The sequence below is a fragment of the Plutella xylostella genome, chromosome 4 (genome assembly GCF_932276165.1).
Source record: "Plutella xylostella chromosome 4, ilPluXylo3.1, whole genome shotgun sequence".
Lineage (NCBI taxonomy): Eukaryota > Metazoa > Arthropoda > Insecta > Lepidoptera > Plutellidae > Plutella > Plutella xylostella.
In genome coordinates this window covers 9344001-9371013 of record NC_063984.1, presented here as the reverse complement: position 1 = coordinate 9371013, position 27013 = coordinate 9344001, and the positions used below count along the sequence as shown (strand labels likewise).

The 27013-nt window shown below is 39.3% G+C and overlaps 1 protein-coding gene across 4 annotated transcripts in view; it reads right to left on the bottom strand.

Moving 5' to 3' along the window:
- Positions 1-26903, bottom strand: part of LOC105397902 (serine/threonine-protein kinase 26) — a 68946-nt gene extending 42043 nt beyond the window's left edge. For 3 of the 4 annotated variants that reach the window (XM_038121098.2, XM_038121099.2, XM_038121096.2), the window contains exons 1-2: positions 14393-14903; positions 7633-7857 (exon numbers count right to left, since the gene is read on the bottom strand). In XM_038121098.2, the coding sequence (XP_037977026.2) occupies positions 7633-7857; positions 14393-14662 (495 nt within the window). In that variant the 5' untranslated portion in view covers positions 14663-14903. Of the gene's footprint in view, positions 1-7632; positions 7858-14392; positions 14904-26413 lie in introns of those variants that run through there. The other variant, XM_038121100.2, reaches the window with a different exon arrangement.
- Positions 26904-27013: the final 110 nt, after the last annotated feature.

Genomic DNA, 27013 nt, shown 5'->3' with positions numbered 1-27013 from the left:
ATTCCACGTGCTTATCTCCTTTCATCTTTATTTCTTTCATCTTTACACCACCCTCAGAAAATATTAAATAAACAATATGAAGGAAACAGGCCAAAGGATAAAGACGCTATTTTATTACTTTTATTAAAAGATCGTCGGCCAAGAATGACTTTCAAATGTTATAACAGCCCAGTTGTAAACTCGAAGACCATAATTTCCCATGGTCTCGGCCCCATGCTATTCCTTAGCTACGGGCCAAAATGTGATCGCAGCATGAGATAGTAAATTATGGATTAAAATTACAGAGCCGTCTCATACGGCACGCGGGTCCCAAAGAGACGACATGCGTAATTTGAATATCACCCCAGGCGGCAACGAGACAATTGGCTATTTCGAGACAAGGCTGGGAGGGAGCCATTATGGACAGACCCTCGTGGGGCGTCAATAGGCGACCTTGCCGGCTGCCGCGCTGGTCTTCGCAAAGGTCACGGTGAAATGGCTGCTAATGCGTTTACCGGCTACGCTTATTCATAGCACTTCAAAGTCATCTTGGAATGTTTTCTTGCATTCTATTCATTATTCAAAAGGTATACTCCTAAATTTAATTGAGCAGTTTTAATCGATTGCGATTGGCGCATATTTCTAATTGAACTGCGCGAACACCTCAAAGCCTATTAAGCAATTTACTGTGAACGATAAGACAAAAGATTTCAGTTGCGATTAATCAGATTAGCCTGATTAAAATACATCCATTTAATCCGTATTATTTCGCAACCGGTACGAATCATCAAAGACACTGACACTGAGAGACGATACAAAATGATACAAAGATGAAAGGGGAGAGTAGTGTTTGAGTAGCAAGCAGTGAAATCCGGTACAGAAGTTGACGCGGTGTCGATCAAATTAAATCCTTCTTGGTTAAGTTAATTAACAAGACTTTACAAGTTTCATGATGGAAGTTTGGGAATTAGTGTAAAACTGGCTCTACAATTAAACTTAGAGATTAAGGGCGGATTCGACCAACGTCGAGTAACTTTTTACTCACGAGTAAACTACCAGTTACTCGCGAGTAAGCAGATTTTGCATTCTACCAAACCTGAAAACAAGATAAATAGCTTATCCCAATAATAAAATGTTATACCGCCAAAATTGACCGTGTAACGAGCTTATCCGAGAGTAATTTTGTAATGGCGGCAGCACATCAGCTGATTAGAAAACCGTCATAATGACATATAAACACATCTGTCAAAACATAAACAAAAGTACGTTAAAAGGCAAATTCTCAGAATAACAACAGCGAATAAAATATTAAAACATAAACAATTTCATACTATTATTATCCATTCAAACTAAGTTGGCATGTCATTTCTATTGCATACTTTGAAACGCAGCTATTTTTATTTTAGTTGCATTACAGTTTCATTCCTCGTTCATTCAATTTAATCATGGTATAACTTGGTAGAATGCAAATGTACTTATCCTAGCCTAGATATTTACTCGCGTATAAATTTTATTCCGGTATAGTTATTCTCGTGTAACGTGATGTTTGGACGAATTCACCCTAAGTAGGTATGTATATTCAAATGACAATGGGCAGATTGGGACCACCCTCCAATAGCATTAAGACTAACATCGTTGGATAGGTCTTGTCAATATGAATAACTTTTGCTATGACAGCTTTGTTGTCACAGTTGTCCGTTCAGAGATATTTGACTTATAAGTTCCGATACTCGTCAGTTCATCTTACTGCTATTGGAGGCTGGACCACCCTCCAATAGCAGTAAGACTAATGTCGTTGGATAGGTCTTGTCAATAGGAATAACTTTTGCTTTGACAGCTTTGTTGTCACAGTTGTCCGTTCAGAGATATTTGACTTATAAGTTCCGATACTCGTCAGTTCATCTTACTGCTATTGGAGGCTGGACCACCCTCCAATAGCAGTAAGACTAATGTCGTTGGATAGGTCTTGTCAATAGGAATAACCTTTGCTTTGACAGCTTTGTTGTCACAGTTGTCCGTTCAGAGATATTTGACTTATAAGTTCCGATACTCGTCAGTTCATCTTACTGCTATTGGAGGCTGGACCACCCTCCAATAGCAGTAAGACTAATGTCGTTGGATAGGTGTTGTCAATAGGAATAACTTTTGCTTTGACAGCTTTGTTGTCACAGTTGTCCGTTCAGAGATATTTGACTTATAAGTTCCGATACTCGTCAGTTCATCTTACTGCTATTGGAGGCTGGACCACCCTCCAATAGCAGTAAGACTAATGTCGTTGGATAGGTCTTGTCAATAGGAATAACCTTTGCTTTGACAGCTTTGTTGTCACAGTTGTCCGTTCAGAGATATTTGACTTATAAGTTCCGATAGTCGTCAGTTCATCTTACTGCAAAAATACATTGCGGGTTGGCGGTAATTTATAATACAATTGCTTGTTAGCTGCCATTTTCTTAATAAGCGTGACAGGTGAACTGTCACTTCACAAAGAGGTCACCATATACGATGACCACAAACACAACACTCCTCCACCATTAATTTTAAAACTACATTTTATCCTATCGGATCTTATATGTCATAAATCTCTGAACGGACAACTGTGATAACAAAGCTGTCAAAGCAAAAGTTATTCCTATTGACAAGACCTATCCAACAACGTTAGTCTTACTGCTATTGGAGGGTGGTCCATCCTCCAATAGCAGTAAGATGAACTGACGACTATCGGAACTTATAAGTCAAATATCTCTGAACGGACAACTGTGACAACAAAGCAAAAGTTATTCCTATTGACAAGACCTATCCAACGACGTTAGTCTTACTGCTATTGGAGGGTGGTCCATCCTCCAATAGCAGTAAGATGAACTGACGAGTATCGGAACTTATAAGTCATATATCTCTGAACGGACAACTGTGACAACAAAGCTGTCAAAGCAAAAGTTATTCCTATTAACAAGACCTATCCAACGACATTAGTCTTACTGCTATTGGAGGGTGGTCCAGCCTCCAATAGCAGTAAGATGAACTGACGAGTATCGGAACTTATAAGTCAAATACCTCTGAACGGACAACTGTGACAACAAAGCTGTCAAAGCAAAAGTTATTCCTATTGACAAGACCTATCCAACGACGTTATTCTTACTGCTATTGGAGGGTGGTCCATCCTCCAATAAAAGTAAGATGAACTGACGAGTATCGGAACTTATAAGTCATATATCTCTGAACGGACAACTGTGACAACAAAGCTGTCAAAGCAAAAGTTATTCCTATTGACAAGACCTATCCAACGATGTTAGTCTTATTGCTATTGGAGGGTGGTCCCAGCTCCCATATATTTTTGCCCATCCTCTTTTGTTATGAAATATTTCCAACGACTCGATATTAAATTTTATTTCAATATTATAAGTACCTAGGTAGAATATATTACGAGAACATCAATTTGCACCGTATCCTAAGCCGTTACAGAGTTTCCAGCCCGTTCGCGCAATTTTTCACTTCGTAATTTCTATCTTCGATATTTTCTGACGCAAAATTCATATGAATTTTCATTACTTGCGTCGAAATTAAGAAATTCAATATTTGTGTAGCAAGCAAGGCGCATTACAACGCCAGTCGCCGCCTCGCCTGGCTTATTTATAACTGATTGGAATCGAATTAATTAATATTGTTTTGAGCGGCTTAATTAAATGCTCAGTATCCCTCAAAAATTGCCAGCACGGTAATGAAGGCTTCCAGGGTTCAATTAGTATTTATAAAATCATACAGCCCGCTGCATACGATTATCACAACACAATACACATATTTAATTCGTTTGTATTTAAGAATAGCTCCTTGTGGAGCAAGCATCAGCATAAAAACATTGAAAATTTGAAATCTAATACGAAAATAAAGTTTTATAAACGTCAGCCATGCTGCGGATTTGTATTTATAAAAGTGAGTGAAAGAGTCTCTACACAATCATATTAGCGTGGAGGCCGCGGGCGCTGAGTCACCGCGGCCTTCACCCTCGGACATTCCGACATCCGCATCCAAATACCACCTTATAAAAGCCTTTTTATATGCATAGCGCGATAGAAGAAACGGTCTGCCACGGAAAATACGCACGGATTCCACTTGAAATATATTTGTAGACTATTCTTTGCCAGACATATTTTTGGATGAAACGAATTCCCTTTTTGGACGTAATGGGATGCGCTTAATCTGTTTCGGATTTGATTTAATGGTTGCGAACAGGGAATCCGTATACAATTTCGTTATCATATTACCTACGTAAGAATTTACAAATGATAATTTTAAACTGGTAATGCGATGCCAGTTTCCTGTAGGTAAATAAAAAAGAGACGAATTGAGAACCTCCTCCTTTTTTTGAAGTCGGTTAAAAATAGAAACGAATCCAATTTCACAGCAAGAGCTGGAGAAAGGTCAAGGTTAAAAGGTTAACAGTTTCTCTCTGAAACCACTAATCTTGGCAACAAGAGAGAACTAAACTACATGTCATCGTGGTGATAAGTAATAAATCCACCATATTAATAACAATAAAGCGAAATGTTTACAACTCTGCTGTTATTCACAGGCACGTCAAGGGCAAGTTTAACAATCAACAAAGTCATGGTCAGTCAGTAAAAATAACAAAGTATAATCTGACACAACCTTTAGCGTGTCAATGGAAGGGTGAGCCCATTCAGCGGACCGCACCCCGCCGCTACATTTCACCGACCACTGTAATCAATAGGATCCAACCCACAAGGTTATTTGTCTCTAATGGATGACAATAACAACATGTTTGATCCAACATAACATCGTCGGTTACTGGGATAGTAAGAAATAACGAAAAAAGGGAAAAACATTATTTCAACAGATTACACAAAATAAATACAAACGGAAAATGACAAAAAACATTTCCTCCCAGTTAATTTCGCTGGGATGAAAATGTCTAGAGCATACATTAATCTACAACAAGAGAGAATCCTTCGATACCGCTGATTGCTATATTCTCTATATGTCACGAAAACACAAATCATTGTGACTACAAACTTCGTCGTTTTAGATGTTAGCTTCAGTGTGAAATATCTAATCCGTAACAATGTAATTTACCCGAGCGGAGCGCCCGAACCTTCAACGTGACATAATGTCGGAGCATCACGTCACAGCTCACATCACATTAAGTTTATTTACTAATTGAGCTTGGCACAGTCACTCCACAACATCAGTTTACGACCGTTTGATGTTACCCAATTTGTAGCTAATACAATTTATTCGCTTCCTTACAAAGTTACGCCCGTGCGCCACTTTGACATGAAAGAAAACGTTTTGATGCAATCATGTTTGATGGTGACAATGACAAATAGGTCCAACAAGAAACGAAACATTGTAATAGGTAAGAAAAATGAAACGCTTGTATTTTTTACAAGCGTAACAGAAACGAAGACGAATGCATGTTTTGCGTGGTACAAAACGAGGTGGTACCATTTTGCAAGGCGCGCGTAACAACAACTTTCGAAAGTGTGTCAAGACTGCAGCATGCAAACGCGCCGCCATCGCCGCCTACAAAGCGCGAAATGTACGTATCAAAACCATTACGCTGAGTACCTCTTCCGCATGCGATCTGCATCTGATGCATAAAACAACATCAGCAAATGCGACTCCCGAGGATAAAAACGGCTCATTACGCTAAATGTGCTAAGTACTAGAAAAGCTGTGAATAATTTAACGTTTAAATACAACCCGTTTGCACGCAGACATTCGGGAATCCAAAAAGCTATACGTATAAAAATTATGCTTATGACAGGCATAAATACTGGGATACAAAAAGAGTCAAACACCGTCCAGACATGATGGCCGCGACCTGGCGGGGCGCCACCCATTGCGCCTTTCAAAGGGATGTTATTGCTCTCCACAGGATTAATTCCATATACCCCATGCTGTTATTGAAGGGTTTGTGTTTCAGTAATATGTATTTCAGGCTTTAATTTAACGCTATATTGTTCAGTGAACGTTTTCCCTCAAAAGGCAAATGTGAATGGGCCGTTGATAGGCCATTGGTATCTTTGACCTATCAACTTTATGCACGATTTCTATTCAAACTATTTAAAGCTTTATTGTTTTGGACACGCAATTTTACCTGTCAAAGGGTATTCTGATGGTTTCGTCTCTCGTGAACTTAGCTGCGAGGTCAACGAATGCTTAGCGTGACCAATAATTAGTTCCTTACAGCGAGCCTCACAATGCGGCCTAAGCTACTAAGGTATTTATAAAATGTTAATACTGACCGGTCATTCATAACAAACTAAATACTTTCATACAGGTTTGAGAATTTGCCTCATGTGGTGTAAAGGTTTGTGTGAATATTAATACAGAAACCGGTTTGGTAGTGAGTGACCCGGGGGAATTCGAGCCGAGTGCCGGCGCCGCCGCGGTCTCGTGTCGGTAACGCACGCAAATACTCGCTGATGGCTGAACTGAACCTACACCATGTCACACACATCACGGTTAGCTGTCAAATACATACATTCATGTATGAGATGCCAGATTCAACCAATAATTCGTGACTTGGTGAAATCAGAACTTATATTCGCATTTTAGCACATCACAGGATTTACATAGACATTATTGTATGTATAGATTGAAATAAGTACGTTTCATAGCTGTGCTTCGAAAAATAATAATACGGTTAATAAATAACAATGAGTTGAAAGTTGAAACAATAATAGACGTAAATGCATGGTTATTATGCAAAGTCACGATTTGTGACATTTCCATTACCAAGACCTGGAAATGATATCCCGCGTATAATTACAAAATTTCCCGTCGGTTGGCAAGCGGCGCTCTTGTCGGCGGCACTCTGTGATATTCTATCCAGCTGTTACTTAACCGCTGAATCGCAATATCTGTGAGGCGGCAATTGTCACGTTTCTGATATTTCATTTGGTTGAACGACTCTAATTTTATTTGATGTTACGGTACATGAGTTTTGTAGTGTTCGAGTGGTTATTTTGCAAACAGGGCTAGTAGACAATGATTGATGCGGCTGCGTGTGTATTGCCGGCAGTTAATCTGGAAACAAGTGACGCCGTGTAGGCCGGCGCGGGTCATCGATCTTCATAACGATAGTCGGCGTCCACTCGATAAGTGCGTTGTGTTATGCGACGCGACTTGCACTGTCTAAATGATTGAGATGTTGCCACCACTGAGATAGATGGCTCTTTCAGAACTATTATTGAAAGTTGAGACTCAGCCGATATATTGGTAGAGAAAATAGCTGCGGCTACTATAAATATGTTTTTTGACTTCTATTTCAATAAACCTAACACCTTATCCGTCTATCTATAATTCTATGTACAATAAACCTCTGGGTATAGTAATTCGAAACTCGGTTAGTTAAAAACTCACACGCACACACAGGCAGATTGAAAAAACAACTAGATATCCCCTACATAAAATTCGACTACATGAAATCACTTTTAAGTCTATAACCTAAATTTATGGTCTCCCTTGAGGTTCATGAGGCTCCACTGCATCACTTGCACCTACAACCCTTGTAGGCGTTGGTACAAAGGCTAATTATGTATAAAGTATTAGAGTCTATCTTCGCCGAAAACAGACAATGCCGTTTGGGGTCCATGTAACTTTATATTTGCATTATTTGATGACAAGACATACCTTCAAGTAGGATCCGTAATACTTGGTGACGTAGGGGCTGTCGCACTGTGACAGCACCATGATCTCCTGCTGAATGTCCTCGATCTCATCCTCGGCCTCTTCAAGGTCTATGATCTTGATGGCGACGATCTGCTGCGTGCGGTTGTCGACCCCCTTGAACACCTCGCCGAAGGAGCCCTTGCCAATCTTCTCTTGCTTCGTGAAGATCAGCTCGGGGTCGACCTTCTGTGGAGGAGACGGTTGAAGGGTTTATTATGGTTTTGGTTGTCATTTGTGCAGTTAGTGGAAAGAAGGCTTTGCCCTTGGAGGTATGGAACGTGTAACAACCCCCCGGCCGCTATTCGTCTATTGTGGCGAAGAAGCGCTCGGAATCAAATTCTAAATTTTATTCGAATTAATCATTAGATGCACATATTTTAATAAAAAAAATTTAAACATACATGTAAAGGAGCGTATCCTTTTTAGGGTTCCGTAGCCAAAATGGCAAAAACGGAACCCTTATAGTTTCGTCATGTCCGTCTGTCCGTCTGTCCGTCTGTCACAGCCGATTTACTCGGAAACTATAAGTACTACAGTGATGAAATGTGATGGGAATATGTGTTGTATGAACCGCTACAAAAATATGACACTAAATAGTAAAAAAAAGAATTGGGGGTGGGGCCCCCCATACATGTAACTGAGGGATGAAATTTTTTTTTTCGATGTACATACCCGTGTGGGGTATCAATGGAAAGGTCTTTTAAAATGATATAAAGTTTTCTAAAAAACGTTTTTCTTAAAGTGAACGGTTTTTGAGATATCAGCTCTCAAAGTCGTAAAAAGTATGTCCCCCCCCCCTCTATTTTTATAACTACGGGGTATAAAATTCTAAAAAAAATAGAGGTGATGCATGCTAATTAACTCTTTCAACGATTTTTGGTTTGATCAAAGTATCTCTTATAGTTTTTGAGATAGGTTGATTTAACTGTAATTTTGGTTAAGTTATTGTGCTTACACTGAAAACGATACGGAACCCTTTGTGCGCGAGCCCGACTCGCACTTGGCCGGTTTTTTCAAAGTCGGTTCAAATTAGTGTCTAGTCTATGATATTCACGTTCTGTCTGACGGTTTCTTAGCGTAATACAAGACATAAAGAGTTATTTGTTGCAATTATCTAATGCAAAAAAAACTGTATGCGCTTGGTGACTGTCATTAGTGGAGACCTCATCAATGTCAGCAAAGTCATTGACAAACCAACAATTGAATGATTGATTGTTATTAATTATATTATTAAGCCCCATCCACACGCTTGGCAAACAATGGCAAACAGCCAACAGCGAACAGCAAGCACGGACGTGTGGATGGGTGTTTGTCGTTGTTTGCTGTTTGTGTTTGGCAGTGTTTGGCATCGGTGTCGTTTCTTGCCAGATCAAAGGATGTTTGGCAAACAGTTTGCTACATATCCACACGTCTGGCAGCGGTCAGTATGCGCGCTAGCATTGCGGGAGGCGGACGTATCAACTTGCTACACTTTTTTGTTGGCGCGCAAAGCGAAAAAATGTCTGATTGATCAGCACCTACGATTCTGTATTTTTTGGAGGCTTTTCAAAATAAAAATATAAAACAAATTAAAGCCCAAATAAACCAGTACATTGTACGATTTATATGTATTTTTATTATTCCACCATCGTCTTTGCTTTCTTCTTATTTTCCTTTTTTCTATCTCTTGCTTTAATTTATATAATAAAAATATGTCAACCCGAAAGTAATAGCTCGTCGTCTGCCGTGTTTGCCGATTCGGAATGTTATGAACGTTCGCCAAGCATGTGGATGGCTGTTTGTGTTGGGTGATTGTGGTTGGTGTTTGGGGCTTCGTTTGCTGTTTGCGATGTTTGTGACAAACAGCAAGCGTGTGGATGCCGCTTTACTACTATGTAAATTTTTACTTATATCACTACTATTAATTGTAATTATATGAGTTTGCCATATTATAAAATATTATTTGACCTTGTGGATTAACTCCATAAATCAGCGATAAAAGAAACTATTATAATATTTATAAATAATCTATAGTTTACCTGAATAGTTTATAATATTTATAAAGTGTCTTTCTTATCTATACGGAAATCATAAAATAAAACACATACCTAAGATATAATTAAATATTCATATTATTTAGAATCATAATCAGGCTTACATCGGATAAGAATAATAGGTAAGTATTAGATATATATAATTTGAAGGATATTGACATAGCCGAAAACATGCCCTATCTTTATTAGTATTAACCACCGCTGTTAATAATTAATAATAATCCACGTGAATTTAACCAGCAACTAATTTTGAAAATAGATTTAAAGGCGCCGATTTATAGCGAATAAATAATTTAACCATGGATGAACGTCCAATTGAATCGTCCATATAAAAAACATATTCCTAAACTACTGAGAAGGGTTACTATAAAAAAGTGCATAGTTCTCTTGGCATTAGGTAATAGCTGTGTAAAATTCATTGTATAAAGTACACTTAAGATTTGCAGATGGAAACAGTGTTTGAAGACAAAATTGCTAAATCTAGCATTCTGGCGCATAGTAAAGATCACCTTTTGGCATTTGGGCTGACAGTGCAGAGAGTCAAGGTTCGGCCGGTGGCGGCGGCGGCGGCGGAGGCTCTACGTGACATGCTTATATAGTGCCACAAACTTATCTGTTCCGGTGAGAGCGAACTAAATTGGTCCATACCTCATTACTTACTGTACTAATGAATTTCATATTGACATAGATTATATGGACCAATTTAGTTCGCTCTCACCGGAACAGATAAGTTTGTGGCACTATACAAACACAGACACACTATTTGGGTACTCTTTGTTCTGCATAGAGGAGAAATGTTCTTACAATTATACAATCATTATTGTGCTGTTCTTAATTTGCGCGGCAAAATTCAGATTTTATGTAACATTACGTAAGGATAGTTTTTTTACTACTTTATAATGTTGCAAAATATTTACAAAAAAACCTACGTCATAATGATAACAAGTTCCTAACCACAACACAAATTGGTTCGCCGATAGCAAATTGCCGTCTAACGAGATAAAATTTTCGTATCACGTCCTAAAATAGCGGAGCAAATTTTCGAGGTGACAAGTAATTAATATCAAGTACTAATTATAAGTCCAATTAGCTGACACTTAAGATAAATTGAATTCGTCACGAAGATAAATGAAAGTTTCAAGAAGATTCAGCTCTATATTTCTCACAACTCACAACGCAACGCAATTACTTTACGCTAGTTTATTTGACGATACGTTGATCGATCTTTCATCGCAATCAACTTAACGTTTAAAGCACGTTATAAGATCAAATATATTAAACGAAGAATTTATTACTCTAGATAGTTTCAATTGAATAGATGTAGAGAAAGTGAGCATTCCTCGGAGTGTCCACACGCGAATGATCGCCACTGTCTATTGTCTAACTATCTCTTTAATCTTTATTTCTTCAGTTACAAGAGCTAGATTAGAAATAACTTCAAAGCTAACACTATGATATTTATTACTAACAACAGTACGCTATTGCATCTGGCGTGCGATGTGCTAGTACTGTACAACTTTACGACACATAAGCATGCTTTAGCCCACTTTTAAAATATTATAATGATTTACTTTATATTTACTAATATATTCGTTGCGCCAACTGTAATGTAATGTAATAGGTACCTACCTAACTACCTACATTAGCGTTTGGAAACGTATATTTGCATGCAATTGATTTTAAATGCGTAGTTAGGCAGCAAAAACATATGCATTACATATTTTTAAGAATATTTCATCTCCATATGTTTGGTAGGTCATCCATTGGCTGCCGTTTACCAGAGCACTGAAATACCAATGCGAAAATAAAATTCAACAAACGAGTTTCCAATTGGATCGTCTCCGTATTGCACGTGATAGTTTGATCTGCCCCGCGCGCGTCGCCTGAACGTGGACGTGTCGAGAATAGACCCCGCGAGCTGCATCCCTACTCAGATGATAAATCGTGTCTTCTCAAACGAAATTCTCTGTATCATATTCGTGGGATGGAAAGACTATCATGTAAGCACGCTTGAGTACACGTAAACGGGTTGTATATTAAATAAATCGACAGTAATTTTAGGAAATACTGTATGGCGTGATTTTTGCGTTGTATAGGTATGTAAACAAAAAACGTATTTCTTAAGGAAAAACTAGCAAACATTTCTGTACATATCATAAATTGAAAAAGGATTACCGTAAATGCCCACATAAATGAATAGGTTACAGGACGAGGAGACGGTAACATCATTATTTCCTCTCCTTAAACCTGCACGTGTTAAGGGTTAGAAAGGATGATGAAAAGAGGGTGGGACAGAAAAGGCTTATTGTATTTCCGGGTCAATTTTACAGGCGAAAAGGCGAGGATATTTTTAAAGGCGAATTCGGCTTTGCGGACCCGACGGCGGAAAGCCAGTCTTTGTCATGGACCACGGGTTCATGTTTGCAGTAATTATGTCTCCGGAGTTAATTAAAAATAAATTCATTTCCTTACACATACATATTATAAATCCTTATGAACGTATTATATGAAACATTTACAATTTTAATTGTTACTGCTGTAGAGAAATTTGGTATTTAATTATCTGTTGTTAAAGCAACTTAGTCTTTGTACCTTTTCTCTACAGTGTGTTTATATTGATATTAAGCCAAATACAGCATACTTGCATATACCACACATGTTTCTACTGCGCGAACTATCAACATTTTATGTTCCGTATGTTAAAACAGTGATAGGTAGGACAGACCTAGGTCATTAGCTCATTTATTTAAGTCACCGCATGATCTCCAGGGCAACACCAAAGATAAATAAATATGTACCGACGAGGTTTAAATAAAACATAAGCTTAGATGAGCGAGTTCAATACACTGGTCTGTGCTAACATCACGTATGCCGTGTAGAGTCAAGTCCATGACAATGTAATAACAAGGTAACTATTTAACACAAAGCAATACGCGTGGCAGCTGAACTCGCTGTGGACTGTACCTGCTGGCAACATGAGTTATGTATTTGAACAGTGACTCATAAATTGTATATAACGTTATCCTTGTAGTGTAGAAGTGAGCCGTTCCTTTCTGCGCAAATTGAAACGCTACGGCTAAAGAGATAAGTGCTATTTTGTGGGCTTCAATTCCCAATATGAGGAAGTTTTGTAGTGTCACCTTTTCAGACGCTAAAATTGAATTTATTATTTGTTTGAAACCATTAATTATTATCATGATGATTGTTGTGAAAAAGTTATGAACGCTATGACCAAGAAAACATAAGTGATGGATAACACGGATAACTTGTAATAACAAGAGCAGACTCAAATATACCCCAAGTTTTGCCAAATAATAGCACATTATTGCAGTCTCTCTCGCCATTAGCTTTTCGAAAGCATATCTAATACCTATGTTCGTTCATAAACATGCTCGAGGCTACGGTAAATTTCGTTACATAAAGAAACAAAACAAAACATGTAAAAATAAGAATGTTACATGTAAGTGACGATATTTTTTGGGAACATAATGTTTTGTAATGAAGATATTTATGTATTTGTCGCGTGATTTTATAGCGATAGCATCGAAACATTGATATGAGGAGCATTTTTCATTACCACCTAAAAAACATTTGTAACACAAATGTTTGATTTGAATAATTTATATTTTTGTTACGTATTGTGCGTATTGTGCATTTCAACCCTCGTGTAGGTACCTACTGTGACGCTATGTGTCCAAATAACTATGTCAACTATGTCAATTAATCGTTTAAAAATCAGTATCAATTACTTACATACAAATTATTAATTTCTCGGAAACTTTTGGATAAAATTATTGTGAAAGATAAACTGTGCAGTGACTCACGTCTGCTACTTTGCTTATTTATTTTATAACAGAACGTATCTTTAGGTATTTACAGTAGGTACGTATATATTGACGACCGAATGGCGTAGTGGTTAGTGACCTGACTACTGAGCCGATGGTCCCGGGTTCGATTCCCGGCTGGGGCAGATATTTGTTTAAAGACAGATATTTGTACTCGGGTCTTGGGTGTTGATATTTATATTTAGTATCTATCTATCTATGTATTTGTGTAGATATATCAGCTGTCCGACACCCATAACACAGGTTCTGCCTAGCTTGGGGTCGGATGGCCGTGTGTGAGATGTCCCCACATATTTATTTATTTATTTATTTATATGTTTATATTTATAGTACTTGGAGGTTGTGGGCAACTACAACTTGTTCGTCGAGGTTTGCGTCAGAGCAAGTCCACCTCAGTTACGTCTACATTTACTATTCATTAGATACTCCCTATTAAGGCAACCATCTCACACTAACTAACCTTAAAGGGTGATCGGAATGTGCGCTACGAATACATTTTTTGTTTCTTTCTTTTTACGTAAGATCAAATACTACTGCGTAAAATAGGTACGTGAGAAAAATATTAACGTTTAGGACCAAACTTCTAGTTTATTTGCCAACCATCATCGCAAGAGCTCGCACTGTACGAAGCTCTTCAGCAATAACACAGATATTAGCACCGCATTCCAACAACTGAATATTAGATAGAGAAAACGCATGCCGTCCCGACGCGTACGCAATCAACATCCGATACGCATTGCGAGACGAGGAAAGAAACCGACCATACGAAACGTTTGCCCACGCGTGAACGAATTCATGAATGGTAAATACCAACGCCTCGCGATACTCTAAAGTGGAGCTTACATTAGAAGAATTGCTTCTGTTGTAGGAGGGTCGGACGGGCGCGGGGCGCACGGGCTGCGGCGGCAGCTTGGCCTGGCGCCGGTCGAAGGAGGAGACGTGCGAGCCGGCCGCCCAGCCCCAGCGGCCCGCGCCCGCGCTGCCGTGCGGGAGCGAGTAGGAGGACTGCGGGCGCAGGTGGCGCGCGCCCGGGCCCGCCAGCACCGGCCCGCCCGGCCCGCCGCCGCCGCCGCCGCCGTACTGCGCGGGAGGAGACACTGCCGCCCCCCACATGCTCAAACTACTGTGAATATCACGCACCACAACAATCACCTCATCACAACCGTACCGATAACGCACCAACACTCAAATGTCACCGACGACGCTATCCGCGACGCCCTTATCACCCTCGAAGCCGATTCGATTAATGGCACTGATTGTGATCATTAATGCAAAACATCCTATAGATAACACTTGGAATTATCCAGTTGAATCGACCGACGACTGAGTCCGGCCGATGTTCGCGATCGAAAGACAGCTCGGCGAGCTCGCGGGCGTCGAAAGCGACCGCGGCCGGACGCCTGCCACGCGCGAAGAATTAATTAACAGTGGATGGACGATTATTTTATTGAAATTGGTAACAACAGGTACTCAAGGCAATTCGACGGCCTATAAAGAATGTTACTTTTTGGTTAAATTGCATTGCAGCCAACAAAGCAATACCATAATGGGCGTGAGCACAATGAATCTTGCTTCACAAATTGGGCAGCGGTACAGGTGGCAACAGACCTTGATATGAATAGTAATCGATGCTGATCACATCATAGAGAAATACAAGCTTTGACCAAAAATTTACAAACAGGCACAACTCTTGATCCAATATGTGGTCAGTCGCAGTGGAGGCTCTTAGTCGAACGCGGACAGTTACCACAAGAGAAATCAGTTTCCCGACACAACTAATCCATCGTGATGGACGGCGTGTGAGTTTCGACGCATTTAAATGTAGACTGGCTTCGTGTTGCGAGCGCTTGTTGATCGTTCCACATGGACCGTCCCGGCGATTGCATTATGGTTTTTTCGCAAGGGAGCGCGGGGGTGAGGCGGGCGCGCGGCGGGGGGGGGAGCCAGCGGAGCGTGCCGCCGCCGCCGCAGCGAAACTCGCGCCACCACCACGCCGACCACGGTGCATGCATTACCATACTTGCAATACAATACTCCAAACGGTAATTAACTGACCTTTGCTCTACTCAACATACGACACGGGACTGCCTCCTGATGTGTGTAAGATAAAAGTACCGTTCACCAGGGATTGAATATACTCAGTTCTTGGGCGTAACCTATAGATCATAAAAGAATAAGCAATCTGTCAAAATACTGTTCCAGTTACTAATCGCGAAAGTAGGAAAGACAAAGGCATTACAAAAGTTTGTTGGGCTGGGCAGCGACGACGGCCTAGCGTCTGAATTTGGAAGCACAATAGAGGACATTAGTATTCGAAGCGCGGTGCGAGGCGGCAATGGCCCCGCATGCAGCGCGCTGGCCGGTCGCCGCCGCCGCCGCCGTGCCCCGCATACGCACAAACACAAACAACACACACATATTAAATTCCACGCCTTAATATTGCTGCGATGCGTAGCATGACATTTGGTGACGCTCGCTGCTCATACCAATTTCAAAAGGTCCCGTTATGTACTAAAGATGGTACTGCCAATACTTTCAAGGCGAACCGCGCATAGATCCATAACCGTATGGAAATATGCAGAATGTAGTTCACGAGTAGAGAGTTGAGGCAGTATTTGGGTACAGATAGAGATTGATATCTTCGCAGGAGGAGCGGCGGTGCGCGACCACGACTGATGGCGCTGGAACGTCCGAAACTGCGCAACAGGTGTGCAAATCGCTTGCGTGGGCTGCACTTAGGAATGTTACTAAGTGCAAACCGCTTGTATTTCTTATAAAATTCTGCAACTTATTTCAGCATCAAGAGAGTTCGGTTCAGCAAATATGATATATCAAATCGAGTGTATTTCAACACTTGATTGTATCATAATATTATGTACTTGGCGATGACATACAACCCAATCCAAGGAGGGACAAAGCGAGATACATCAAGGTAGATCTCAGAGTCGCACTTCTTCAGAAGCCAGATTCACACTCACACTCACTTTAAACTGCAATCTTGTTTTTTTTTATAAATAAAAGGATTGCACAGATGTTGAAAAAAGCAAAAGCATCCAACCGCAAGCCGGCGGAGCCTACGCGTGACTAAAATTGAGTCTGACGTTGAGCACCGACAATGGGTGTAAAGAACGGGGACAACAACACAAGAACAAATGATTGGATTTTAAGTTGACGAGCCCTCACATTCTACAACATTCACATGTCACCGTAATGACCCGATCCGCTAGAAAAAATAGCTGCAAACGTACAACTACACATCATACAACCTTCTTAATACGAAACGAGATTCAGTTAAGTTCGACTACGAGACGGTTCAAGAACATGTATTCTTAGAAACACAGATAAGTATAGAAACCGATCCAACTGTAATATATCTTAAAGTGAAAAGATAGCTCAGACAGAAATAGATGGCAGTACGTGGAGCATAAACATCAACATCACAATAAAGACACTTCGCATTCTTTCCCATTATCTGCAAGATAAAGATAACAAATCGGATTCAAAAATAATGCGTACAACGGTAGGTATGTATTGCGTATAACTTGTTCAGCAAATATTTTTCTCGATAACAATCATATCATTGTCAGATATTGAATTGAGAAGTATCGTCGTTGTAGACCCAGAGACTGCATAGTTTGGAAACATTCATACCATAAAACCGTCTGAAATGTGGTTCGTACAATTTATAGCCACGATTTAGAATTCACTATTTGCGGGCATAAATCCGGTAGTCGACTGAATACCACCAACTACTACTGTGAGAGAAATCAATATTGCCGTGCAGATGGCTGCGGAGGTGAAAATGTTTATGTTTCAACCGTAAATGCCACTCACTGGGAACGTAATTTAATTTCAATGCGTACGTGAATACTGAATACGTAACCATCAATCAATCCGTAGCGTTATCAGCAATTTATATGCATTGCGATTGCATATAAATCATATAAACATAAATCTGTATTTAAATAAGGTACGAACCCTTATCGGTGCTGGGGTAGACGAGTTCTCGAGTGGACAACACGAACAGACAAACGTAGCGTAGGACACCCAGCTACACGCTGGACCGACGACGGGTCAGATGGGGAAGGTCGAGGACATAGTGCTCTGGTGCTGCTTCAAAGAGCTTTGGATCTTCAGCATTGGAGGATTACGGGCTGATATTTATGATTTAACCATATCGTATCCAGTGGCGGTTACTTACGGTCGTTTTGTTACGTTTAGAGAAGCGTGCACTTTAGGAGGTAATAGCGGCCACTTCGCCACGTGACCTGATAGCCGCTCGAGCGGGAGTGCACAAAACAATCCACTTACGGCACATAGGAAACGCATTAACAGCGACGACGAAGCCATAAGCGCGCAATATCCGCCCGCCGCGGACGCGCTCGGGCTAAGGAATTATATTGCAGTCCACAGATAGAGATACCTACCTACTTGGGAAATATTTTTTTATAAAAATACAAATATTTCAAAGAAAATGTCTAGTTATAAAAGTTTCTTTCACATCGTCGATTTACATAATATATTAATAAATTATATACATTTCGGTAAACATTACTAGCAAATACTTATTTCTTCAGTTTACACGTGATTAATAAAATTATGGAATCTGCATCTGTTATAAGGAAAAATAATTATAAAAAACGCATTTTTTATTTTAATTTTCACCTTTTCATAAAAACAAGCTAAATCGCTTATTTCAGATCCACAGGTAAAATGGCTTGCTCGAATAGTAGCGAACGACTTTGAAACATGATTACACCGGGATACATCGAGTTAAATCGGCAGTTTTTAATATAATTCGAAAGATGTTGTTTTGCTGAACGATTTAATATATAAAACGTGAATTTCCATCGCAACTGTAAATGTGTGCCCCAAATTTTGCCACGTGCTGCAAAGTAAATAAATATTCGAAATAAACACTGTAATAGGATTACTTCAGCCTTCCAAAAAATGTTTTGACTGTCGAATCTAGCTAATTTCGGAGAGATAAATCTTTCGATCTCCTATCCCATCATCATATTCATCATCCTTAGAACACGCGCATGCGACTCGAAGTGCAGTCAGCTCGTGCGTTCCTCCCGCGGCAACAGCGGTAACTCAACTGAACTAAAGTGAAAGAAAATCGACGACGTGCCACCAACTAAAGCCCTCGGGATTTTTATCCGTTGGAAAACTTGTGACTACTACTAAACTCAACCAGTCGACGTGCTCTACAAATCTTACCGAATCGCTTTTCTGCAGTCCAATTTATTTTAGACACACAGATTAAATGGCGTTGCGGACGCTTCTGCGACTCGTTATCAATCAAGGAGACAAATGGAAGCGTGCAAATAGCAAGCTCCCTCAATGTATTGATCGCTCGAAATGATTCCACGGCGATTTACAAAGCAAGCTAGCCTTAGGAAGTAAAACACAATGTGTGCTGTGTAACACGACGCCATGTTGGCTGCGTTTGCGCATGTTTTCATTCGTGGCTGGCGCTGTCACACGATGCGCCGCGACTAGGATGGCAGAGGCTAGGAGGGGGCCGGCGGTACCGTTAGTCCAACTCCGCACTTTCAAGCGTGTGCGTGCTTCGATCGAACACATTTTCGATAAGACCTGTCATTCCACTATGATGTTAATGCAATTAACATTTCCTATCGGGGATGTCTCCGATATGACTGCTAACACAAGATAGGCGAACGCTAGTTTCAATATTACTATATTCAATGTTGCCGTGGCATTCTCAAATGACAGCACATGCATAATGCAAACAATGTACAACTTGTTACGTCGCTCAAGTATGTAACTTCAATAGTTTATTCTCATTTGCATGTTATGTTTTAGGAGTTTTCTTTGGAGCTCGTCAATGTCGTAGCTGTCGCTTTCTTAGCGCATTGACATAATTCCAATGTGGTAATTTATATGGCATGCACAATTTGCAAGCGTAATGTAATGGCCACACGCAAGGTGAAATTAAAAGCTAAGTAGGGAAGGGACCTTGGCAATCTTATCATAATGAACACTGAGAAGGCGGACGTTAATCTACTCGCTACATAACTAGTTCTTGTAGACGATAAACGTTAATGAGACTCGTTGTCGGCGGCGGTGCGCGGGCGCAGACGCATACTCTGCATTAAAATGTTATTTTTATCAGTTAATTGAGAGGAGGGAAATTTAATAAATCTAAATTATATTTGAAGAACTTCGAATATTGTAGTCAATTGCCGTATTATAAATGATCCATCTGATTCCACATTATACTAAGTACATACGAATACGAGTATTACTTATATGCATTCTATGCAATATAATTATTAATATATATATTTTACACATTTTATGCATTACATAATGTGTTAAGTTGCGTAAGAAGAAGTGTCCAATTTATGCATGACATGACACTCGTTTTGAGACTGTTAATAGGAAATAATACAGCGATAATTTTTATAATAGCTGCGATTTTGCAACTCTGTAACAGGTTATAAAATTCACAACTCATCAGCAACATCAGTTACTGATTATCCAATAATTATAATATACAGGCTTCGCGACAGCAACTGGCAACATTTTGCTAAACGAGTTATCATTAGCATCTTAACGTCATGTTGTACAACACGGGTGATGCTCGGGTGATGTAATGCCAAACGTCGAAAATAAATAAAATGGCAATACAAACTGCCACGAACGAACAAATCACAACATACGACGTCGCAGACATCAGATAAGTACAAGAATAGAATAGTACAATGGCTGAATAAACAACGCGTGGATCCATTGTATTTTCCATCGGTACGAATCCGTGAAGATACTCAAAGGTTTAGGTAAAGAGACAGAATCCCACCCACCTCATAGATTGTATACATACTCTTTGCAGCAATACATTATCAACGATGAGAGGAATTAATTGAATGACTTAATATCATCAATATCATGTAATAATCGTCCACTACTGGATGTAGGCCTTTTTTAAGGAGCGCCACAATATTCTGTCTTCGGTCTTCTACATCCAACCACTAACTGAGCTACCTGTCTAAGATCGACGGTGAAATACTCACAAGAATTGGACTTAAAAAAAAAACCATTTTCTTATCATGTCGTGGGTTGCACTAAAGGTTCCTCCAGGCTCTGTAGCACGGGGCGCTATTAAGACGTGACAAGAGTTCTCCGTCGCGCTCGCTCTTGAGGCTGCGCAATGTGAGTGAGCGCGATGCAAAACTCTTGTCACGTCTTAAATGCGCCCTGTACTAGCCCTTCTGGAGTGACGTGTCACTTTTGTTAAGTTATGTGAACCCTAGACAGCTAGCGACTGACGCTAATCTGACTGGATCTGCTCACCCTAGTCTAGCTCTTGTGCTTGTCACCGATACGGCAAGAAGAACTCTCTATAATTTGAGGGCGTTATATGTATTATCCAACAAGTATGTATGTCAAAGCTGTGAAAAGAGAAGTGAGGAACTCATCACTAGTTATACAAGCTCTGTCTTTGAATTATAATTACATTACGTCAACAATGGATATTAGGCAAGCGTGAGTAATTTATATAGTGCTCAGATACGGAAATGTTACAAACACAAAATTAAGATTTTACCTAGAAGTTTAATATAGAATCAAAACGATTAATATAGGTACTATTTAAATAGTTGTATTTTGAGATATGCTTAGAAAGTTACCTGCCCCATTTATTTTTACTATCCTGTATGTCAATGTGACGACTTCAATATTATTAAGACTACCCCATGTCAAGTCATATAATAAATACACAATACGTTTAATTAGGTACGATAGACCTACGTATGGTATGTAAAATATGAATTGATAAGACATGCAAGATCATTTATACTCGTATTGACATTGAAAACTCCTCACATCTGTAATTTAAGATGATATTGCGTGCAGGATAGCTAGGTAGACACTTAAATTATATTGATTCAAGGTCTCAAATATAATAAGGTACAAGGACCACACCACTCAACATTTATTTGGTATCAGATGTACAGATTCACACACATATACACAGACGGCTTATTTCTTGAAACTATCGATAAGTGAAGGGTTAGTAGTTTAGTACCTACAGCACGAAACGCTTTTAGTTGGAAACACTAAAGTGCCGGTTAAAATAAATTTTAAATAGGTTGCGACGGTTAACCGATAATGAACCGTCAGTTCAGGTAACGTCAAGGAGATGTGGAATAATGTAAAATTGTGCAACAATTTCACGACTCATATTAGCGACGTTTTCTATCAGGGCGACGTCAGGAGGGGCAGGTTATTAATATTGATGGGCATCTACTACAGCGTATGAATATTTTAAGACACAACGTCGATATTTTGACGTAGCGACATGGCGTTTCCTAGGCGAGCTCACGCATCCCTTCGTGTATAAAGCGAAGGGAAGGCGAAACGGATAAAGATGTCCCTAACATTCATAAGTATAGTGCAGTTTGAAAGTAAAGCAATAACTCTCCCACTAATTTGTAATTGTAAATTGGATTGTGGAATCTCGTCCTCATTACCCAAGAGCAGTCCCATTAACAAAAGGCAAAAGTGTAATTTGATTAGGCAACAGTACACCTATTGTCTGATAGCAACAAAGACATAGGCATCGGCCACGTTCCTGGCCAGATAACTATCCTCTTCCTCGTTTACGATAGAGCAACTTTGATAACTAGCGGTCGCAAATTGGAGAGTTCCAAGTTGAAGTGCAATTCACTGAGTTCCTAAAGCGAATATCCACGAAGTATTGAGAAGTTGCTTTGTTCTCTGCAGTAATTTTGGCTCCACCTCCCCAGGAAAAATATAGATCGAATGAATTAATGATAGGTTATAGAGGTATATAATTGCCTTGAACCCTAAATATGATGCTGCCAAACCCTAATGTGAAATGGATAGTTTGTTTGCTTTTCATTCTAGTATTTTTTTCTAACGGGTAATGGGTGACATTGTAACCGACTTAAACTCCCTTCATCGAATTAGGAAATGTAGTTTCCCGCGTGGCGGTAGCTCGTACAAACCGAGGCACAATACGTGGTTGTATGTCGGTCGGAACCAACTCAGCCGCCACTTTCACGCAGCCAACAGTTCATGCGCCGCACGAACCAGCGGTCAGAGGTGAGCCCTCATTACTATTGATTGTTATTTCAAACTATATCGATATATTCTACATTATATCTGATTGGTATCTTTATTTATTTTAGACGGGACGCGCGGTGCCGAGTCGAGTGATTTATTGACTATTGATTGAGCGCTGATTTATGAATCGTCAATGAATTATTTGGGTATCAATGAGAAACTACTGTTTAGCAAAAATATTAATACTAATAATAGTTAATATTACTTGCTCTAATAACAAAAACCTGTCAATTTCGCCTTTTTACACAACATAGCGGTCGCACACTCAGCTCGACTAAGGACAAAGATGGGAGAGTCAAAGAACTCAAGAAACTGACAGGACCCCTGCTCTGTGAAAAGCTTCTGCTGACAATGGATCGCTTGAAATCTTTGTCTCTTTATCTAACAAAGATGCCGGGGCAGCATTGTGGCCAGCGGTCGTGTGTGAAGGTTCAAGCTGGCTGGTCGCTGCTCGGCGCGGCACCAGCGACTCCTATGCAAATATGGCTCTGTGCTTGGGCGCCGAAGGGCCCTACAAATTTGATTGTTGATAAGCACGGGTCGACGACCCAGCGCGCACGACTAAATAACTGGGATTTTCCTGAATCAACATTTACCTTGGCGCGTACAACACGAAGCCTACAGTAAAACGAGATTCGTCGGAGGAATGTCGTAGAAGAAATGGAAATTCGATTAAGTTCCGACATAAACTAGGACGGAGCACACCTGATAAAACATAGAACGGCTTAGTGTAAGTGTCTGCCTTGTGGCTCTATAGTGGATAATAAAACACGTAATACTGAATACACCACAGTAATGTTCCACAATGAGGACTACAAAATGTACTCTTTTGTAGTCCAACGCTTTAATTATTATTTCACATAATTAAGGTTTCACTTCAATCTAGTGCAACCAATTAGGTAAAGTTTTAAGCCACCAATCTAGTTTCGAGCTAAGCAACCAAATATTTTATAACAAAGGGTACCGTTCTATCCGTTTGGCAAATTCCCAAGTGTCAGGCTAAATACACGGAATTTCATTAAATTTTAACGTTGAGTGCTGCTGCCGCAATTCAAATAATCCCGCGCCCGCATCGGCGAGACGTTTTCAGCAAAATTAACCATGTTCACCCGGTGTAAGCGGATTCCGGGAGCATCGTCGCAAACACTAAGTTGGCCAAGGGCGAGACCCCATTGCTGCGGTACGTCAATATAATAGAAAACAACGCAGTGCCGCGTCGCACCGCATCAATGGGGTCTCATCCTAAGAGTTTTGAAGAAAGGGATAAATAAATACATAATATACAGTAACTATGTAGTAGTCTTCGAAGTTATACCGTCTGTGAGGCCCTACGAGGAAGCCACAGCCTACATAGATAAAGCGCGTCACTCGCTGTACTAACATACAATATTTACCTAGCTGCGTGTGAGGCGGTGAGCCGCCTACCGATAACAGTTGCTGTTGTCAAACAGTCTGTCTTTTGATTCGTGCTAACGAACTAAGTACGTACATACCTACTTATGTTTTAAAATGCCTAGCTCAGAGACATTTACCTATCGAAGCAAGTTATGCAATATATTTCTGGACGAATTAAACTAGCATATTTCATTCAAATGTAAAGAAGGTAAGTACTTATAACGTCTATTTATTTATAGGGCTTCGTAAAGCCCTAATCCAGCGATAAAACTTTATCAATTTAATCCAGGTTAACCGCAGTTCTGCTGGCCTCGGCGCATTGTATTGTATAATCTTATTAGAATTAACATTCGAATATAACGACCACTCCATGCGTGTTTTTACACTAAGTAAAAAAGAGTAATTTATTTGACTCCACCATTAATGAATTGATAGTCAACTACAATCTGCGATTTAAAGGATCATACGTGGTGGTAAACACAAGAGACTCCATAGTGAGTGGCGCATCACAATCGCGGTACCTACGCACGAAGTTCTCGAGTCCAGAACAACAATGGCACCGTGGGAACAACTGCTCAAGGGGTTACTCCACCTTACGAAAAAGTTATGCCGCGCTAACCAAGACTCTTACTCAATGCATTAAACATACCGACTGCATGTCAGCTCTCATGTATTTCGTTTTTTGTACAGCTAGTGTAACCCTAAAGTTACGAAACACCCACCGGTCTTCACTAGCACCCAACATACTGCCTATCACGCGTCTCAGATACCAACATGTGAGTAGGCGATTGCACAGCCAGCTAATTACAATTATGCAAATTAATAAATTCTCTTAATGTCTCTCTCTGGCTTAAAGGGTATGGCTGTATGGTAACTTAGGCCTTGCATAAAATAAAACTTCTCTTGTTTGAAAGTACTTTCTGTCTGTCACCTCATGGAACTCAATTGTATGGAAAAGGTCATAATTAAGTGTGGGAATGAAGATTACCTATAAATATACAAGAGCGTAAATAATAAAGAATATTAGGTATACATCAAATTACCACAACTAAAGGTTTCATAGATTTTTGGGATTATCTTCATTCATATCATAATAAATAAATAGCAATAGAACCTAACCTAACAAAACCTACTGCCATGTCAGGTTACTGAGCAAGCGTAGTAACTAAATAAGAACTTACTGTAAAACACCTTGTTCGGCCCTATCTCAAACTGATACACATACAAAATGAGTGAGCATAAGAAAATAAATAAATAATTGAAATAAAGTCAAAGACCTGGGACAATAAATTTATGTATTTGATGAACAAATCATTAAGATGTAATAACAAATGATGAAATAAAGTAGCTCTAAATTTTTCCCCAGATAATATGTTCCTTTTAATACAGACTTTTATGGCTATTTCCTACATACATAATATAAATATATTTATAACTGTAGATTGAGTGATTCAATGGGAAGATAATATGATGTATGTAAGAAGCTGGAGGAGGCTGCTAGTAAAGATAGTTAGAAATACAAATCACCTATTTTGCTCACCTAAAAACTCTGATTCAATCAAAGTGACATAACTTGTATGAATTTGTCAGCTTTTCATCTGTAATAATATGTATTACTTTTCGATTTCCTTTGATATAGGTAATTATTAATGGTCAAAAATGTGTAGGATAGTGTATCAATTTTGTTTAAAAAACTTGTACTTAGTAAATATCTAATTCATGCAACATAAACTAATGCAGTGAAAATCCTAGTTGCATATTTACCCCCTTATTCATAGAAAAGTTACAATACATTTTAACTAATAAACTGTTTTGTCCCTCTCTGTCAAAGAACAAATTGTACTTTGTTGGAGAGGGACAAAACAGTTTATTAGTTAAAACGTATTGTAACTTTTCTATGAATAACGGGGTTAGTTTATAAATACCTACAAAGACCTTATTTATAAAAATACTATTTCACAGTTTTATGTGAATTGGTGAACGCCTAGAAACTAAAACTATCTAGGATAATTGTTTACCATGGCAACTGATTGGTAAATAGATCCCCATAAATAGATTATGGTGACTACAGGGACTATAAGCTTCAGAAAAAACGGTTTGGACTGAGAAAATTTCAGGTTATCTTTCTATGAAATAGATATTCCAACATCTTGTTAAGTATTTTTTACGACTTACAACATTTAGTAATATGCTGAATAGTAGATAAATGCCTGTATTCATTAAAAACTAGATAGGTGGGTAAGTGGCAAGATATACAGTTAGCTATCTGACTGTTTTATCTCTAGTAAGATTATGACTGCAGTGGAAGTAAATAACAAGAAACAACACACAAAACAATGTGTAATTTAAACTCACCTCACTGAAGGCCATCACTTCAGCTGATGCTGCAGGGTACTCCGAGTCAGTCCGACAGACGTACTAAATTTATTATATCACCGTTTATCAAAACAAATAGTTTACGCTTTTATTTTCCCACAACATTGGAAACTGTCTCGACATCTAACATCCACACGACACAAATACATCTGAACTCAGAAGTTTCACTCACTGCGCAAGAACAAAATTTTAATTTTGGCTAAAAAGAAAACACCTGACCGAATCACAAATCACTGAAAAATCAACATTCCTCAGGTGGGTTAGTTGCACTTTAAACAGTTAATATTGATCACTCCTACGGTATGTCTACCTTTAAACAACAGTCTACGAAATTTGAAACAAGTTACAATAAAATTAAACAACAAAAAAATACCAAGTTATGAAAAAATACATGACTGTACGGGAAATAACACGCAGAGAACCATCAACCGGAGATGAACTCGCCATCTTGCCTGCTTCCATCACGTCAAGTTGGTATTCCGATTAGCCAAAAAATAAGGAACACAGATTAAATGTTTTTTTAAGTCAATGAAACATATATAATTTCATATATTAAATTATATGTGATTCCCCATTATT